Source organism: Ursus maritimus, unplaced genomic scaffold (genome assembly GCF_017311325.1).
Source record: "Ursus maritimus isolate PB19 unplaced genomic scaffold, ASM1731132v1 scaffold_2, whole genome shotgun sequence".
NCBI classification, from domain to species: Eukaryota; Metazoa; Chordata; class Mammalia; order Carnivora; family Ursidae; genus Ursus; species Ursus maritimus.
Window position 1 is genome coordinate 22,121,227 of NW_024424452.1, and position 20,129 is coordinate 22,141,355.

Here is a 20,129-nt window from a genome sequence, read left to right on the forward strand (position 1 = left end):
CTCTTTCTCCTGGTATCTCTAGCAATAAAGAGAATATTGGAAGTTGTTCCCATTACCAAGTGGAGAGAATAGAGGCCACACCAAGGAACAAAGAGCTGAGGGATGGGTGGAGCAGATTCCTGACAACATCAGTCCTCCGGACCCAGTCATGTCTGAAGCATACTCCTGGAGTTTTCCATTACATTCTGTTTTGAACTCAATAAATTCCCACTTCTTTTTTAGCTTGAATTGTTGAATTTCTGTCACTTACATCACAGCCTGTCCTTCCTCCCCCTCCTCTTCCATTACGGGCCCCACACTACAAATGTAGAAATTAAAGCACAAAAAGATTAAGTAGCTTTTCCCAGGTCACATAGACAATAGAAGATATACACAAAATTTTAGCCCAAGGAGTTGGCCTTCCAAGTCTATGTCCTATGTGCCTGGGACACAGTAATTACTCCAGAAACGTTTGCTGTTTAACCGCTGACTGATGCCTAGGTCCTACTCAAATACCTGCCCCAACTTCAGAAGACTCTACAGGAGAAAGAACAGTTCTCTGTCCCCCTGCCCCCTGCCCCCCGCCCAGGGCCAAGCCCAGCACCTCCTCACCCATGCTGTTCCAGGAGCCTGAGCCTCACCGCAGCCTTCTGCTCTGGGCTGAGGTCTGGGCAGGCTCTGAGCCCATGCAGGGCTGTGGCCCAGGCCCGGGCAGAGACCCCGCGGTGGAGGACGGCTGCTGGCAAGTGGCAGAGCAGTTTCCCCACGATGTCTACCGCGTACTCATCAGCAATGGAGTTGTTCTGAAACCAACAAGTGGAACTGATGGAAAGATCCAGCAGGGCTCAAGGTCATGACCCCTCAACAACACATCCTGATCCCCAACCTCATAAAGGTTCCAGGACCTGAATCACCCACCCTACCACGGGCTAGAAGAGACATCATGGGGTCTGATTTTACACCAGGGAGGCAAGCCTCGGAAGTCTAGTAGGCTCCACCAGGGAGCTGGTGTGGGCAGAAGACTTGGCACGTGGTAAACGCTCGATAAATGAGGACTGACGTCATCGTTGGTACCATTGCTCTGAGGATACCCCAGAGTTCAATAACCATGCTAATAATACCAGAGCAAGAATAAAAACAGCACCTCAAAATCTGTACAGGACTTGAAAGCCTCTAAAGCTCTTTCCCCAAATGACGAAAGTAGGTAACAATCTGAGTGTTTAATACATGCCAGGCAGTGTTCTAAGAGTTTACAGGTCTTAATCTTCATCTACAAAGTAATTGTTAGAGTAAGTACTAATATCACCCACTTTTTAAAGATAAAGAAACTGCCAGCCTGTGGCAAGGCTAGGATTCACACTCAGATAGTGTGCCCTTTGGGCCTTGGCATTGAACAATATATTGCCCATTTCATGCCCTCGACAACTCTGTGCAGGAAGTGCTCTTACACCTATTTTAGGGATGAGAAGATTGAGGCTCATGGAGGGAAATGACTTGCCGGAAGCCACATAACGAATCACTGCCAGAGGCCGGCCTAGATCCCAAACTCTGTACTGTGATCTTTCTAGTCCCCCAGAGCAGCCTCCCATCATTCAAGCCCCAGGATGGCAGTCCTCAGAACCAATGGCCAAGACTGTCCCACTCAGGGTCCCAGGGTCAGCTTTGAGACCCACAAGTCAGACTTCTGGCCATCACCACAAGCTCAAGGTCCCAGCCAGATTCCCTGAGGGCGCCCCAGCATGGCCACAGACACCCAAAGAGGAAGGCACATCAGGGAAAGTGTCATCCAGCGAGTTTCCTTACCAGGCACTGCTGTACCTTCCTAAGGACTGAATTCTTTTTGTGGGAATCTAAAACCAAGGAGTCCAACTGACTCTTCCCCAAGCTGATCAAAAACGGCACGCACTGGGAAGCCGGGACAGAAGCCAGATAGCGAGCCCTGGAAAGAGACGGGAGAATGAGAGGAGGAAAACAATGGTTGCTCTGCATTTGCCCCTGAAATCAGCCTCCACATGCACAAGAGCTTATCCCAGGGCTGTTCTTTAAATGTTTGTTTTCCCCAGTGATGTCGTGGCTCCTCTTGGGAGGGAGCACCCAGCATGCCCCTCTTCTGCGGGCGGGAAAACAGACTTCCCATCATGCAGCTCTTCTGGGGGGGGGCTTCCCATCATGCCCCTCTTCTACGGGCAGGAAGCCGACTTCCATCATGACTCTCTTCCACTCCCCAGTAGCATTGATCAGAGAATGGGGTCTCCATAAACATATGTTGACTGATCGACTGGTTGAGGGGAGATGAAGACAAAGAAAGAAAAAGTAGAAGTAAGAGATAAGAGAGAGAATAAAATAGAAAGTGAGAAAGACAGACAAGGAGAGAGCAAGAAAAAATAAGAGAAATGACACCTGATTCTGGCATCGCCAGGCCAGAGCCCCCCCCCCCACCATGTATTCTTAACAGAGGCAATATGGCCCCCTAGGGGGAAAAACTGGTTCAGGTAGAGAGAGGGAACAAAAAAAGAAAAAAATCTTAGTTATTACATGATTTGTGACCCATTAAAGCTCAACACTATTCAACAAAATCTTACTCCTGGAATTCTCTCATCAGGAGAAATTAAATCGTTCCCTTTAGGGAGGCAATAATGAAACAAAGGTTGAGAAAGACTGCTTTAGACCCACATGGCCTACACATCATGACCTCTAGACTGTACCAAAACCAAATTCTACATGTTCTTCCTCCTCTATGCCATCCCCGGTGTCTTTTTCCCTCTATCCCCAAATGTGTCATTGCTACCAGCTTCATATTAACTCAAATCTGTTCTTGCCTCTCCATTCACAGTGCTGCTATCTGATTTATCTCTTCATTCATTCAGCAAATATCTGCTGCATGCCAGTCATGGTACTGGGCACCAGCTACAACCATGAACATGGCATGAGGGGCAGGTCCCTGCTCTCAGGATGCTTCATTCTAGTAGGGGAAAGACAACAGAAACTGGTGAATAAAACAGGCCATTTCAGCCAGTGATAAATAAAGGAAGAAAACAAAATGACTCTGCAATGGAGAATGATGGTGAGGACAGCTGGGGAGCCTGTTCTAAGACACAGGTATTTAAGCTGAGACGTGGATAAGTGGAAGGAGACAGCCATGCCATGGTCCAGGCTCTAGAAATAAGCTTTCATGTCTCCCTCCTTCTGGCCAGGCCCCCTGCATTCTGAACGCTATGTGGACAGAGGTAAAGATCTCTCTGAAATATAGATCTGAGGATCTGTGCCCAGAATACAGGTGAAACACTTCATTGTGTCACACAACCCTTCCCTGATTTGACTGTGCCTTACCTCTCTGGCATTCTGTCTCCCAGCTACTCTGCAGATACACACCCTTCGCTTCCCTTGCCTACTGCTCAACCAAACATCCCTTGTGCCCCTGGAGTGTCCGTCTCAAACTCTGAAATCCCAGCTCTTTCTCTGAGCTTTAGTTTAGTCTCCTCCAACTCTCAAGTCTGAAGGAGTCAGGCCCCGTCTGTGCCCTGTACCTGTCCCCTTTCCCATGGTAATAGCACAGGGCTTTTTTGGAGAATCACCCTCTTCACTTGAAATCCTTGTGGTTTGGGGTGGACCCCACTTCACTCCCAGCTCCAGGGGCACAATACCAAACTAAGCCAGAGTTATCCATCCCCCACAAACCCAGTCAAACCCACAACTTAATGAGGATGAGAAGAAAAAGTCTTTTAACCAGGAAGATATGAACTTGCATCTGCCAGAGACCACCACAGAGAAAGAAGCTGCCTGACATAGAAGCCTACAAAAGAGAGCAGGGCCAAAAAGACATAGATGGCTGACCACTGAGCCCCTGGATCCAGCCACGCCTGAAGTCCATCCCTGGACTTTCTAGTTACCTGAACCAAAATTGCCTTTTCTTGCCTAAGCCAGTTTTGAGTTAAGACTTTATCACTTTCAACCAAATACCAACGTGACATTATAATTGGTTTCATGCTTGTATTCCCCTCCCAGAGACTATAAGCTCTTACAAGGGGAAAATAAATTATCTTTGAGAACTAGGACATAGTAAGCATTCAGTGAATATTTTTTGAATAAATGAAGACAAGTAACAGCAAGAGAAGGAAGAGCGAAATAAAGAGAAAAAGAGTATCCGGACTGTGTTTGAAAAGCAGGGCTCCGGGGCGCCTGGGTGGCACAGCGGTTAAGCGTCTGCCTTCAGCTCAGGGCGTGATCCCGGCGTTATGGGATCGAGCCCCACGTCAGGCTCCTCCACTATGAGCCTGCTTCTTCCTCTCCCACTCCCCCTGCTTGTGTTCCCTCTCTCGCTGGCTGTCTCTATCTCTGTTGAATAAATAAATAAAAATCTTTAAAAAAAAAAAAAAAAAAAGAAAAGCAGGGCTCCCCCTCCCAGGCCTGAAAGCCCACATATACCAGGAGAAATCCCCACGATTCACATCAGCTTTGATCACCCTGGAGCCTGGGCACAGCTGGGAGGCCAGCCCAGATGGGAACTGCCTCACCGGCACTCACTCAGGCTTGGATTGCTTTGGTTTTGGTTTTTAAATAATAGGAGGAAAAAAAAAAAAAGCAAGAGATTCTGTCTGAAATATCGATGTGGGGCTCAGAATTTAAATCCTGGTTCACAAGGGCTTAAATCTGGAAGGCACTCTCCACTCTGTCTCTGGTTCCTCACAAAAACCCGCGGGTGAGATGACTTGGATAATTCCCATCAGTCTCACTGTTGGGCCAGAGAGGGGAGCCAATGTTCACTTACGGGAGCGCAGCCAAGAGGAAAGATGGCATAGAGGATCTGGAGACCTCCCAGTATTTCCACGCCAAACAATTAACCTGAAAGATTAAAGCAGTTCTAGGAGTTTAGTCCAATAATCATAAGAGCAAACAGAGACTGTGCTTTCTCTGGGCGAGGCACTGCCCTAAGTGCTCTGTATATGTTTACTTATTATTTAATGGAACACCGTGCAATGTAGGTACCACTGTGCCCAGTTTAGGGCTGAGGACACTGAGGCGATCAGAGGGTGAACACAAAAATTTAAGTCTGAGAATGTTCACCTTGTTTTGTGTATAACTACAAGAAAGTGAGATGTGAAATTAATTAAACAAGGAGGCCGTTAGACTGAAGCGGCCCTAATGACACGGCACCCTATGCAAGCAAAATTGAAGTCTATAAATGCCTCAAGGTTATGAAATCAAAACACTGATAACAACCAATCACCCAGAGCCAACCAGGCTTTAAGCTATAGCCAAATGATTTCCTTCTCCGCATCTGCACCTTCTCTTATACGTCTTTTCCCCTCACCAGAGCCCTCCGAACCACTTCCTGTTCAGTGCTGCCTGATCCCAATTTTTGCTCAGAAATACTCTTAAAATTTTTAATATGCCTATGTTTACCTTTTAATAGAGATAGAACTTCACTGTCCCTTGGTTTGGGATTGGTTAGATAAATCATGGTATATCCATACAGCTGAAAGCTATGCATTATTTTTTTTTAAAGATTTTATTTATTTATTTGACAGAGATAGAGACAGCCAGTGAGAGAGGGAACACAAGCAGGGGGAGTGGGAGAGGAAGAAGCAGGCTCATAGCGGAGGAGCCCGATGTGGGGCTCGATCCCAGAACGCCGGGATCACGCCCTGAGCCGAAGGCAGACGCTTAACGACTGCGCCACCCAGGCGCCCCGCATTATTTTGTTTCAATAAGGTAGATTTATATCTACTAACATGGAATGATGGCCATGTCCTATTTTATATATATATACACGCCTCTGTTAAAGTTAAACAGAACAATGCATATAGTATGAACTCATTTGTGTTTTTTTAAATTACAAGTAAATATGTTTTATATACACAAAAAAAAAAACTTTCAAAGTCGATAGCAAACTTTTCCTGGTGGTTTACCTTAAGAGAGACTCTCGGGGTGCCTGGGTTGCTCAGTCGGGAAAGCATCTGACTTTGGCTCAGGGAATCATCTCAGGGTCCCAGATCGAGCCCCGCTCAGTGGGGAGTCTGCCTGTCCCTCTGCTCCGCCCCACCACTAGAGCACTCCCTCTTTCCTCTCTCTTTCTCTCTCTCAAATAAATAAATAAAATCTAAAAAAAAAAAAAGAAAGAAAGAAAGAAAAAGAAAAGAGGGACTCTCAATCTCAGCATCTTTGAGATTCTGGGTTGGACAACCCTTTGTTGTGGGGCTGTTCTCTGCATTGTAGGAAGTGAGAAGCATCGCTGGCCTCTACTCTCTAGCTGCGTCTCCCCCAGGCGTGACAACCAAAAGTGTCTCCAGAGATGGCCAAATAATCCTCCGAGAATCACTGCTCCAGGGGAAATTTGGGGAAATTTTACTCTCTCTATATTGTTTTATTCTTTAATAATAATTAATGTGTTTTCCACAAAAGTGTAAACAACAAAGGCAAATTTTCTAATTCACTGGTATTTGAAGGTCCTGAGAATTGAAGGACTCTAGGTAAGGAGCTTTGCTGGAACAATTCTTCTTCCTTGAACATGGAGGTTCTCCTCAAAGAGGAAACTGACCCACCCATTGGATCCGTTTGATGAGTATAAAGAAGACCACCACGCCAAATTATTACCAAAATAATTTGCTTTCCTCCCTGCCTGGGCAAGACTTTTAATACAGCTCAATAGTTCTCACCAGGGAACCGTTAGAAATGTCAATTATCAGGCTTTACCCCAGAAATTGCAAGTGAGGCTCTGCAATGTGTGTTGCTTTTTTTCATCTGTGTTTTTTTTTAACAGCTTAATTGAGGTATATTGATATGCAAAGACCTGCACGGATAATGCGTACACTTTGATGAGTTTGGACATATGCAAACACCCGTGATACCATCACACAATCAAGGTAATAGACACAGCCAACACCTCCCAGAGTTTCCTTTGTTCCTTTTTGTTTTTGTGGTAACATCTACTTAACATGCGAGGGACCCTCTTAACAAATTCTGAAGTACACAATACCACATTGTTCGTGATAGGCTCTGTGTGGCATAGCAGATTTCTAGAATTTACTCGTCTAGCAAAACTGAACCTTAATACCCATCAAACCACTGCAGTGCTCCAGGCAGTGCTGATACTCGAATTTGAGAACCACTGACTGAATGCAAGGGAATGACGGGGCTTTGTGAGAATTTTGCCTCTTCCTCGAACGACCTCAAAGGATTATACGCCAGGCTTTACTCTTACTTCCTGGCTCTTGGGGAGAAAATTCATTATTTGGAAACTTTTCATTCGTATCTACAAACACCAGACCAAAGTCGGGCAGATGCCTCGTGTATCTGCCTGCTCACCCTCTCAGGACTCTGTACCACCAAAAGTTTAGACTCCCAAGTCCAAACGCTGTTCCCAAGGCCCGATTTTCCTTACTTAGATCCAGTGAAAAGTCAGTTTCTGCCTCTGGTCTCCCCAAGGGGATAAAGAGTCTCCCTAACCATTTGGAAAATGAAGTATTAGATGAAGAAGAAAATACTCTTATTAAAGTACTGCTCCCATTCCAGACTACCTCTGGAAAGGACAGGAAGGAGGGAATGACCTTCAGTCTCAGAACATAATTACGGACCTGCCAAACGGTGTACCCTACAACTGGATTTTAAGGTTCAGATCTGAGTTTAGAATAACCAATCTGGTGAAGCTCTGACTGACTGGGGTATCTGGAGCTTTTAAAAAAAGAAACTGGAGAAAACCTGGCTCAACATTTGGCCCCACATCATCATCACTTGCATGGGAATAATTCCAGCACAGATATCTTAAGCCACCACAGCCAATTCAGGCCCACGATTGGGGCAGGGAGAGAGAATCAGAAGTTCGAACGTGCTGTAATGGTACCTGATACGGTGACAGCAGGGAGAGGTTGTTCTCAAAATGGTGGAAATGGGCCAGAAAGGAGTCCGCACTCATGGCATCTATGTGGGAGCACGTCACACCTTTGACCAGCTGCCCTGTGCTGGAAAACAGAACAAGGGACCCAGGAGAAGAAGGGGGTGGGGTGGGAGAGGAAAGAAGGGGCAAGAAAAGGCAGGTCTGATGGGGCACAGGCTATAGACTGGACTGTCCAACTCTCCTTCCTGGAAATTAGGCTCCAAAGGGCTTGTCAGTCCCCAGGCTGAGTATACTTGCCTACCTCAGGAGCTCCTCTGGCCTTCTGGTCGACTTTGACAGAAGCTCATACAGGAATAAGGCCTGAGGGAAGAGAATGGTTTGCTGACATGGATGGAGCACTCACTTATTTACTCACCATGATGAGCACGGTATGGGGTCAGGTTATGTTATTTACCCAGGCCTACACAATGGCTAGGTGGTAGAGCTCGGATCTGAACCGGTGTCAGAGTGATTGCAGAACGCATGCTCACACACCTGGAGGATCCCCTATGCTCTAGAACACGAATGAGAAGCAAAGTTGTTGGGCCGCAGGGCTGGAGGGTTTTTTTCTATGCTTTGTGAAGCTGCTGACCAGTTGAGGACCCTCCATAGCCCCTATGTCCATGCCCACCTGCTAGCTCCCAGGAAGCAAAAGCAGAAGAGATGGATGAATAGACCAGGACAGGCTAGAAAGTACCATCAATAAAGTTACTCCTGCTTGCAGCACACGCTCCCCTCCAACCCTCCCAGATGGGCACTCTAGAAGAACAATACCTAGTAGACAGGGGAGCCATTTGTTTTAAGGAATGTAATTTTACAGAACACCTAACTTGCATATGCGATCAAGTATGACATTCATCTATTTTATAGACTCTGAAACTTTGAACGTAATTCCCCAAACAGAATAAATTATGAGCCAGCATTAGGCAGAGGCATCTGTGACGTGGCAGCCAGGCCCAGGAGAAAGGAACAGCTAGGGAGGTAAGTTCTGGAAGCTCTATGTGCGGCCCCAGACATTTCCTGAGGCACAGGATCAAGTTCTGGGACCTAGTCTTCCCCATCGCTAAGATTCTCTGTCTCTCTCTCCCTCTGCCCCCCGCATCCCATCCCTGCAGGTGTGCATTCTCTCTTTCTCTAAAATAAATAAATAAATAATTTTAAAAAGAAATTATCCCCATTTCACAGAGAAAACTGAGGCTGAGTGAGACGTAGCTCCCCCAAAGTTAATAAATAGCAGCACCCAAATTCATGCTCAGGTCTTGTCCAACTTAACACTACACTGTTCTGCCCCCTGAGTGTAATCACACAGAAATAAATTTCTTTTACCAAATTAACCTTAAAACAGGACTTTCCCACAAAGCAGAGAGTCAGAAATCCAGGAGTGATCTGGACATCGTGGTTGTGACATTGTGATTTACAGTAAGAAACCTACGTTTGGTTTTATCCTCGTTTCTGGCACCAGCTCCTAAAACCCTGGGAATTTCCTACGTGAGGAGAGCAATCAAGGCCTCTTATGTTAATGAATGACTTTTGGAAAGCACCTGAGGGTGGAGGGATGTTGCTGGAAGAACCAAACCTGTGACTGGAGGGTTGGAACTTTCAGTCCCACTCCCGACCTCCAGGGAGGGGAGAGGGGCTGGATGCTGAATCAGTCACCAATGGCCAATGATTTCATCAAGCATGCTTACATGATGAAGCCTCCATAAAAACCCAAAAGCACCTGGTTCAGAGATTTTCCAGTTGGTGAACGGGTGTAGGTGCTGGGAGAGTGGTGCATCTGGAGAGGCCACAGAAGCTCTGCACCCATTCCCCACACCTTGCCCCATGCATCTCTTGCCTCTGGCTGTTCCTGGGTTATATCCTTTTATAACAAACTGATGATCTAGTAAGGGAAATGTTTTCTTTGAGTTCTGTGAGCCGCTCGACCAAGTTAGTCTAACCAAAGTGGGGGCAGTGCAGTCACTGGAACCCTTGATCTACAGCTGGTAGGTCAGAAGCACAGGGGACAACGAGGACTTGTGACTGGCTTCTGAAGTTGAGGGGCGTGGAGTGTAGGATTGTAAGCCTGAACTCTTACCTGTGGGATCTTATGCCATCACCAGGTAGATGGTGTCAGAATTGAGTTGAATTGTATGACAACCAACTGATGTCAGAGAATTCTTTGTTGGTGTGGGGAACCCACTCCTCCCAACATACACACCTCCAAACTGGCGTCAGAATCCTTAGTAGTCATACCTGACTCCTCCGAAGCTCCTTTTCTTTTAGGACTGCAGTGTTAAATCCAGGTTCCCTTTGTAAATCGAAGAGAGACACCTCCTTAAAGAAAGCCCCTCGTATTTCCACAATGCCTGAGGCAGGATCTCCTGCTTCGATCATCTGCCAAGAGTGAGGATAAACATAATTACCACCTTGTAGAAGGTCCACTGAACTTTGGGTATGAGTCAGGCACTGTGTCAGTGCTTTCAGAGGCTGTAAAATCCACCATATCTGCTCAGCAGCCCTATAAGGTGGGGGACTATCCTTACTCCCTATTTTGCAGGTAAGAAAACTGAGGCTTAATAAGTAATTGGTTGAAAGTTGATAAGATTCAAGCTCAAGTCCATCTCTTCCCAGAATCCACACTATTTTAACCAGACGTGCTATTGCTATATGCAAGGTGTTGGTGTTTTAAACCAAACTCCTTGGGTTTGGTATTTTAAACCAAACTCCTTGGGTTTGGTTTCTTAACAGATTTTGCAACTGGATGCAGTAGGTCTGAGAAAATAGGATGCCAAGTGAGAAAGAGGAACATAGGTGTGACTTCAGATCATGGAAGGAGCTTTCAGAAGCACTCGGTGAACTTCAGGATTCATTTTGAGATTTGAAAAACAAACTTTCAAAACATTATCATATCAAGAAACCTAATTTAAGAAAAGTCTTCCAGAGTCAACTGGCTAAGGAAAGTACCGGGGTCTGGGAAGAAATATAGCGTGATCCTTGGGGCGCCTGGGTGGTGCAGTCGGTTAACTGTCCGACTCTTGGTTTCGGCTCAGGTCCTGATCTCAGGGTCATGTTATCAAGCCCCCCATCAGGCTCAGTGGGGAGTCTGCTTGAGATTCTCTCTCCCTTTCCCTCTGCCCTTCCCACTCATGATCTCTCTGTCTCTAAAATAAATAAATAAATCTGGAAGGAAGGAAGGAAGGAAGGAAGGAAGGAAGGAAGGAAGGAAGGAAGGAAGGGGAATGTAGCATCACCCTCTTTCTAGAAAAGAAGGAGGGTGACCATCAGGGGAAGGTTCAGAACACACCCTCATCAAAGGCTGGGCTAACCCCAGCCCTGAGTCAAGTCAATGGCCCAAAATCATAGCACATTCACAAAACCCCAAAACCTCATGCTCTGTGAGCCACATGGCTGAGGACCCAATGTCTTCATCTCACCTTCCTGAGGACACCTTGCTTCTGGGCAGGCGACAAGTCGGACACATGCAAGGACACAGTACTCCTCAGGACCTGCAAGAGGTCCCTGCGATCCATGCTGTAGAAGGCCTGGGTGCCAACCCCAGCCAGCAGCACACCCATCTGGCTGATGTTGTAGAAAGATGGCACCTGGGGAGACCAGCACGAGGAGGATGAGGTTCTGCTCTGGTTTCTCACCTGGCAGACACTTAGCCTACTGAATGCCGGGTATCTGGATGGGTGCCAGGGGCACGACAGGGAGCAAGATACATGCTGCCCTCCCAGACCTACCTTCCTTCCTTCCATCAGGAAAGAGAGTCAATATCCAAACACAACACATGAGACAAGTGTCTGCCCAGGGCATAGTATGCTGTCCGAGGCCACAGTACAAATATCAAAAAATAATGACCCATGCACCACAGCTGGCCAGGCAATGGGCTTTTGTGTGTGTGTGTGTTCAACTTGGACTAGCTGACATCTAAAAATTGGGGAAATTTCCATTAAAATCCGGGTTTTAAAAAAATCTGAACACCAAGTAATACAAGTAATACTGGGCCCACATTGGCAACAGTTGGCAAGAACTGACCAGCAGCTGCCCCTTGAGGTAGGTCGTGGGGCTTTCAGTTTACCCAGCCCCACTCCCTCATATAGGGCCCCCAGGCAGCCCACTTTTCTCATTTTGTCACCTGACATAGCAAAGCCCCATGTTCATCTATCTCCATGTAGAAGCTTTGAGTTGAAATAAATGTTTCGGGATATGGGTCTGATATTTTATGACAAATATGATTGTAGCTGTCTGCCCCATCAGAAACTCCACTTGTTTTGTCGCCTTCCTTTAGAGTAAAGATGCTAGATGGTTTTCCATATAATCAGGGACATTCATTCCTTAGCTCTACAAAAAGCCAGTTGAGTGGTTTGCCTGCTATGCTCTGTAGAATGGAAAGTCTCTACCATCTAAAGGAAGGCAAGACCTTTCAAGCTCTTGGCCTCTTCATAACAATCACCTCACCTCTCTGCAGGAAAAGTTGGACACTAGGAAAGAGATAAGACACTGTCCAGGGCTGGAAGGAACAAGACAGTCTCCCTCAGCTCCCTGAAACCAAATGCACATTGAACTGTGCAAATAAACTCATAGGGCCCCAGTCAAAACAGAGGAGGGCTGCAAAACCTTCAAGCTAAGTTGCCACAAGGGTAAAAGGGACAAGAATGAGTCAGAAAGTAAGAATGGCCTTGAGTCAGAAAGTAAGAATGGAAGGACCACGGTCATGGTGCCATGCTGGAGACAGTTAGCATGGGAGTTAAGCAAGCAGACTCAGAAGCCAGACATCCTGGGTTCAATACCAGCTGTGTCCCTTTTATGGGACCCCGGCAATTCCCTTACACACTCTGTGCCTCTCATGAATGACATGGAAAGTGAAGGTTATAACACACTACTGACTTCAAACGGTTGTTGAGAACATTGAATAATTAACTCACTTAGACCTGAACCTGGCACACAGGAAGTACTTAATGAGTATTTGTTATTATTGTTATTTTGGAGTTGGTCCCCAGTTCAGTCCTCATGAACTAGTCTGCATCCTGGGACACAGCTATGAGACAGAAAGAGCAGGACACCAAAATGTTTAGGGGTTCAGGGCTCTGGAGCCCCTTCTAGTGAGCCCAGGGCAGAGAGATGATTTCCCCAGGAAAAAAGACTCATTTCCCACCCAGGAGCATCTGGACATGGACTAAGGCTCCTGCCCCCTCCAAACAGGACCTTCTACAAGGACAACTCCCTCCCTCAGCCCAAGATGAATAAAATAGCATTATCTCTCATCTCAGGATGAGGGATGTATTCGCAGCCTCAACAACAAAGCAAGGAAATCCCGGGATGGGTCCAAGCTTTGCAAACAACACAATAGCTACCACGCATCGAGCTCATACTCTAGGTCACATGTTCCAACCTCTTTCTGTGTCCTGACCCACAGAATCCTGGCAGTCATCCTACACGACAGTGGCTCTCATTATCCCCATCCTACAAATAGGGAAACTGAGGCAAAAAGGTAAGCCCATTGTCCAGTGTATCGCACCTAGTAAACGGCAGAGCAGTCCTCTTTGGCACTATCTTCGTACTGACTGGTGGTCCTTGCTGTGTGTCACTGGCCCTTGAGTCTCAGAGCATTAAAAAAAGAGTTCAAAGCTCCAACTGACCTTCTCATGGGCCAAGTACTTGGCAGACAGGATGATGACCTGGCCCTTGGCCCAGCCTGAGACCTGGTTGAGGGTAGAGATGGCACCATGCACAGCCTCGGGGGAGAGGGATTCGAGCTGACTGTGGGTCAAGCCCACAACTGCATCCGACAAAGAGCCCAGAGTCTCATTGAGGGTCTGGTTCTCCATGGCGATGTCCAGGAGGTTGGCTTTGAGCTAGAAGGTGAGCAAGCCGGCATAAGGGTGGATAACAAGCAGGACAGTGGCTCCCTCTGCCTACGCTCTGGGGTAGTCACAACACCCTCCCTGACCCTGCCAATGAGTCACACAATGAGAGCACCACCGCCTCTGCCTTTGACCTTAATATGCCACAATTTCACTTTGTACTTCATTTAAATATTAATTTGATATTAAATCAACCTTGAAACATGGCAGAAGGAAATTTTGCTCACTTTGTCCATAATTCTACTACACTCTCATAACATCTATTGTCCTTTTGTGATCTTGAACTCCGCATCCATATACATGGCTGTTTTTCTTTCATGAAATAGCCAGGGTGTTCTTCGTGATAACATATAATCCATGTAAAAATAATTTTCAACAGTAACAAGAAAGTAAAAGTCTCCTGAAACTCCTACCTCATAAAAATAACTATGATTGGGGGTACCTGGGTGGCTCGGTCGGTTAAGCAGTCAACTCTTGATTTTTGACTCAGGTCATGATCTCAGTCCTGGGATCGAGCCCTGTGTTGGGCTCCCTGGTCAACAGGGAGAATGCTTCTCCTTCTGCATCTACCTCTCCTCCCACCCCTCACTCATGTTCATTCTCTATCTCTCTCCCAAATAAACAAATAAAACCTTTGAAAAAATAAGTAAACTACAGCAGGTAGCTTTCATATGGTTGTAATATGAACAGAAACACAATTTTCTATATTTTTTACTTAGGTCTTACACAGATTTTCACGTTTCTGGGATCACCTTAACAATGATTTTATTATGCTGTGCCTATCGAGTTATAGTTAAGTGTGTTTCCTAACCACTCCCAGTAAAGAAGGTGATAAAGTCACCTATTATAACATCACCTCTGTACCAAAACATGAGAACGGTTCATGTTGTAATACCTGAAGTTGTAGGAACAGTATATTCCTATCAGAAGTGTGCACCAAGTGTACCAGGCAATACTGAAATGGCCACTGGGGGGCAGCAGAGTGAAGTGAAAGAAAGCTGTCACAGCCTCTAGGTTCTCCAAATTCTGCAGCTCTCTTTCCCAGGGGCTCAGCTTGAGAGACAGAGGCATGCGCCTGAGCAGTGCTTCTCAAAGCACTGTGGTCCTTGACCAGCCACAAGACCCGGAACCTTGTTAGAAATGCAGATTCTCGGGGCGCCTGGGTAGCGCAGTCGTTGAGGCGTCTGCCTTCGGCTCGGGGCGTGATCCCGGCGTGCCGGGATCGGGTCCCGCATCGGGCTCCTCTGCTGTGAGCCTGCTTCTTCCTCTCCCACTCCCCCTGCTGTGTTCCCTCTCTCGCTGGCTGTCTCTCTGTCACATAAATAAATAAAATCTTTAAAAAAAAAAAAAAAAAGAAATGCAGATTCTCAGGCCCTGCCCCGGTTCTCCTGAACCAGAAACCCTGAGCATGAGGGCCAGCAACCAGTATTTTAACAAACCCTCAAGGTGACTCTGATGCACTCTCTGGTCTGAGAAGTACTGAGCTAGGTGATCCCAAAGGGTACTCTCATCTCTTAATTGTGTGGGACTTTCTTCTTGGTCAGGGCGGCCACCACTATGCCTGTGGTTTTAAAATACATTCATTTTCTGATGTTTGGTTTGAGTTGGCTTGGGAGGGATCCTTTTCCTTGAAAAGAAAAACATGCACTGGTCAAGATCATGATGACTATTCCAATATCAAATGGGGTCAGGGATTTTACAGTTATGTGTGAACAACTACTGTGTAATTATTGATGGCATTATCAAAATTTTCCTTTTTTAAAAATTTTAAGTAGGCTCCACACCCAACCTGGGCCTCGAACTCACAGCCCTGAGATCAAGAGTTGCAGGCTCTACTGTCTGAGCCATTCAGGTGCTCCAAATTTTAATACTGTTCTCACATCATTTTTCAGTTTAAAAAAAAATGAAAAGGCCCAAAAATATAAGAGAAGCCAGGCAGAATTGACACTTTAAGGGAAGAAAGAAAGAGAGCTGGAGGCAGAGGGGAATTGAAAAAGTCTGTCTGTGCCAGTTTGCCCAGAATTTTGCTCTAGGAACTCAGTAAATATACTCTAGCCCAGTGCCCTCAACCCTGGCTGCACTGGAATCACATGAGGAGCCTTTAGAACATACCATTCCCAGGCCACACCCCTGACCAATACCCCGAGAATCTCCGGGGATGGAGCCGGTGGGGTACTACAAATGCAGAGCCAGGTTTGAGAACCCTGCGTCATCTCCTTCTGTTCCAAGCATGGTCGCTGGACCAGCTGCTTCAGCATTGCTTGGAAGCTTGTTGGAAGTGCAGTCTTCAGTGGTGCCTGGGTGGCTCAGATGGTTAAGTGTTTGCCTTCAGCTCAGGTCCTGATCCCAGGGTCGTGGGCTCAAGCTCCATGTCAGGCTCCCTGCTCAGTGAGGAGTCTGCTTCTCCCCCTCCCTCTGCCACTCCCCCTGCTTGTGCTCTCGCTCTCTCTCTTAAATAAATAAATAAAATCTTTACTAAAAAAAAGAAGTACAGTCTCCACTCAGGTCTGCACTCAGATCCACAGAATCCGATTCCACATTGAAGATCCCAAGCAATCCTTATGCACAGTTAAGTTCAAGGGGCCAACTCTGTATTTTGATCTATTCCAGGTTTTCCCTTACACAGCTTTATGGCGTTTCTTCCCATTTTAAGCTCATCCCAGGGTTTGGCATCCCATCTGCTGTGGCTGGACCTAGATCCTGATGAAGCCTACGTGTTTTCTCTCAAAGGTCAGGCAAGACTTTGCTCCCTATTTCTCCGGCCGTTTCCCCAGGGCCCTGCACCCCATCGCACCTTCTGAACACCGGCCTGGAAGCCCCTCAGATGGCTGCACTTGATCATCTGGTGAAGGAGGACTTGGGCCACTGCAGTGTCCAGCAAATCCAGGTCATCATAGAAACAGACCAGCAGCCCCAGCCTGTGTGGGAAGATAAGGGTGCTTGCAGGGGGCTCAGAGCTGGGGGCCACAACCACAGCCCCATCCCACACAGAACCAAGAGTCATGGTCAGAGCAGCTACTGCATGCCAGGGATTGTGCTGAGCCCTGTACCCGATCACCCCATCATAGCAACCCTACGAGGTATATGCTCTTATTAGCCCCATTTCACAGAAGGGCAAACACACTCAGAGCAGCCATGTTAGTTGCCCAAGACAAGTAGTGGAGCCAGGACTTAAACCTAGACCCATCCAACTATACCATCTCTCTCCCCAGGGCCATCAGGGACACAAGGAAAGTGTGATGCTGAGTCAGCCACAGGGAACTCCCCATTTTCCACATGGAGATAAAGGGTTGGCCCACACTGAGGGATTCTCTGAGGCAGATTATTTCCAGGATGGTTTACAACCTACATCCCCAGATGATGATGACCTCAAAAGGAAAGAAAAAGACAGGAAGCAAGACAGTGTAAGGGCAGAGGTGGGATTTGAACCCTGGTCTAGCTGGGAGTACTCTACTTAGTAGTTAAGAGCACAAATTAGGCCAACAAGAGTTTGAAGCCCACCTGCATGGGATGTTTGATCCAATAAGTTACTTAACTTCTCTGCAAGGCTGCTGCACACACAGTTGAGCCGTCCACACTGTGTACTACTGTACAGGGTGACCCTGTCTCTCTGGGCCCTTAATAAAAGGGAGGTTGGCTTTGTTCATCATAGCGCATCACAATAAATATGATGAACGGCGGAATCAGGAGGACTGTGGGAGTTCAGTGAGCCTCACCAACTGACGAGCATACTACCTGGTGGATATCAGGCACTCCTTCATTAATAGATGCTCCTAGAGTTAGTGTGAAATCTATTCAACTCGGCATGGCAGGACCACCTGGCTGACCACGCTCTGCCTTGATCAGCCCTCTCAGAAAGACACTGACATGCTCAGACATGTCCACAAGAGAGCAATCAGGTTAGCAGAAGGATTTGAAAATGTGTCAGATGAGAAAAGACTCAGGGGACATGAAGACGGAATATTAATAACCATGTTAAGAATAACTAATATTTCTTGAGCACTTATTATGTGTCAGGTGTGCATAATCCTTACAAGGACCTGATTGAGGTAGGCAGATTATTACCTCCCATTTTACAGATGGGGAAACGGAGGCACAGAGAGGTGAACTGATACAGCCAAAACCACACAACCTGTAAGTGGCAAAGCCGGGAAAGAAGGTGTAATAGTTTCATATAAGAACTTTCTCTACAAGTGACTCTTCGATGAAATTTAAGATAACACGTGACACGTGCCCCAGAGAGACGGAGAGATGGTGAGACAGTGCTCACCACCCCTCCCTCCCGCTCACATCCAAACACTTTCTGGGATCACCAAGTACTCAGCTCCCGGCCCTCCCCTGCTGGAAATCACTCCTGGAGGATCATGTTACAAACACTAAATTCTAGAGCTGACCTCATCTGTGGATTCCCCCACCTGAGAATCTGGATAACAAGAGGTTCGCAAATATGGGCACCCAAAAGCTCTTTCCAATCCTCCACCCACCCTAATGGAAATTATACAGTGACCTTGGAATGGACAGAGAACTGAGTGTTTAAGCTATTCTAATTCCAGGCTCGGAGCTGGAATCTTCCCACTTGATAAGGTTGCATAAAATGCGTGGCACAGGGAGAGGCCCAGAAAGAATCTGTTCCACCTCACCCCCACTTCATAACCGCTTCAAAGAGTGTTTCTTTGGGGAAATGCCTCCCCTCACGTGCACGGAGACATGGGGCTATTTAAAGAGATGGACCAGCCACCTGCCTTCCCTCCCAGGATCCCTGCTGCTCAGACAAAGCTGGTGCTTCAATCACATTTTGGGAAACCACTCGGAGGACCCAGAGCTCCTGCGCCTTGCCTGTGGATGGTGGATGTATTCCTCAAATCAAAGCTGGAGGAGCTGATCTTCTCCAGAAACGCCTGGGCCAGTTCAGGCGTGATGTCATAAACCGTGTCCAGTTGCTTGGTGGCATTGTCATAGCTGATAAACAGCCCAATCTGGTGGACAAGGACAGGAAGAACAGTGAGGAGGGCTGACGTGGCCCCGAGCACCCACCCTGGTGGTCTGCGCTGTGCCCCATCTCAGAGACTCAGAGATGCCCAGTTCCCATCGTCACTGATTCCTCAATGGTCTGTCACAACTGTTTTGGTTTCCTCTTCAACCCAACTACTATTTAGGAAAGTGTTGTATTTTAGTATCCGAACCATTGAACTCTTTAAAAGCTAATGTTTGCACATTTCTTTGTGGATTTGTTATATGAAGGTCAGAGAATGTGGTCCCCAAATGTTGCACTTTGGGGCATCAGGGTTTTTTTTAAGTAGATGAATGAGTTTACACATGGGCCTTGGGTGATGAAAAAGAGTGTGTGCTCCCTTGGTAAGATACAAATATAGAAAAAGATAGAGATATATAAATTCAACTTTATTAAATATACCATTCAGATTCTTTCTATCCTTGTTCATTTTCTGCCTGGGTGTCCAAGGGTGTTAAGCTGAAGTCTCCTATCTTCCTATGCACTGTTATTCTGCTCATGAAGTTGTCTCTCCCTTGTGGATTCTACTCTTTGTCCATACAAAATTCCCCCTTAGAGTTGGTACTCTGTGGCTTCACCTCCCTTTACTACACTTTTAGAAGATGAAGGAAAGTTGCAAATGACCTCTTGATCTTAGAAATTCCTCCTCAGGGGTACAGCTTCCTAACAATTTAATCTCCATCTAACTTCCAGAAGTTCGCTCAATAGTGGGAGGGTAAAATTGAGGTTTAATCCATTTTATAACTGAGGATTATAACATTGAAAGATGTTTGAAATAGTCTCAGCCTCCAAGGTAAAAAGAAGAACCTAGATATGTCAACCGTACTTCAATTAAAAATTTTTACATTTTTTTCTTAAAAAGAAGCAGCTGATTCTGCCTCCAGTTTCATAATAAGCAGACACTGTTGGATCAACTGGCCCTTGAGCAAGTCAGTCATTTGATACAAACACTTCTCTCACTGACCAGGAGAAAGTCAAGGCACACATGATAAAAACTGGAGGCAAGCCCCAGAGTCTTTATGAATGCCTCCCTGTTGGGGAGGCTGCATTCCAGAATCATGATGCCCAAGGGACTTGAGTGTCACTGGGTCAACATCAGGAGGACAGAGACAGGCTGACCAGTGAGTGCAAGTAACCTCAGAACTTGTACATTTTTCAACTGTAAACTCTACCATTAAAATCCAGTCATTGTTCGTGCTGAAATAGCTATCAACAGAAGTAGCTATAAATAGAAGTTGCTAGTAATCTGTGATTCGTTTGATTTGGGTTTATGCTTCCAAGGACTGGAAACTCTGTAGCTATTGTCCTTGGCCTTTCTTGAATACAAAAATACCCTAAAGTGATTTTTGGTTCACAGCCAACATTTTCTTTACATCATGTTGCTTCACATCAGAGCTATCTTGGTTGTCTACAATTC

At 46.5% G+C, this 20,129-nt stretch overlaps 1 protein-coding gene across 5 annotated transcripts in view; it reads right to left on the reverse strand.

The window, feature by feature from the left end:
* Positions 1–20,129, reverse strand: part of OTOA (otoancorin) — a 66,020-nt gene that overhangs the window by 24,286 nt on the left and 21,605 nt on the right. For 3 of the 5 annotated variants that reach the window (XM_040635224.1, XM_040635223.1, XM_040635226.1), the window contains 10 exons: positions 18,538–18,677; positions 16,496–16,619; positions 13,477–13,692; positions 11,269–11,436; positions 10,088–10,228; positions 8,115–8,173; positions 7,820–7,937; positions 4,748–4,821; positions 1,783–1,918; positions 592–782 (listed from right to left, as the gene is read on the reverse strand). In XM_040635224.1, coding sequence (XP_040491158.1) covers positions 592–782; positions 1,783–1,918; positions 4,748–4,821; positions 7,820–7,937; positions 8,115–8,173; positions 10,088–10,228; positions 11,269–11,436; positions 13,477–13,692; positions 16,496–16,619; positions 18,538–18,677 — 1,367 coding nt within the window. The remainder of the gene's footprint in view (positions 1–591; positions 783–1,782; positions 1,919–4,747; positions 4,822–7,819; positions 7,938–8,114; positions 8,174–10,087; positions 10,229–11,268; positions 11,437–13,476; positions 13,693–16,495; positions 16,620–18,537; positions 18,678–20,129) is intronic. The other 2 variants (XM_040635225.1, XM_040635227.1) reach the window with 2 other exon arrangements.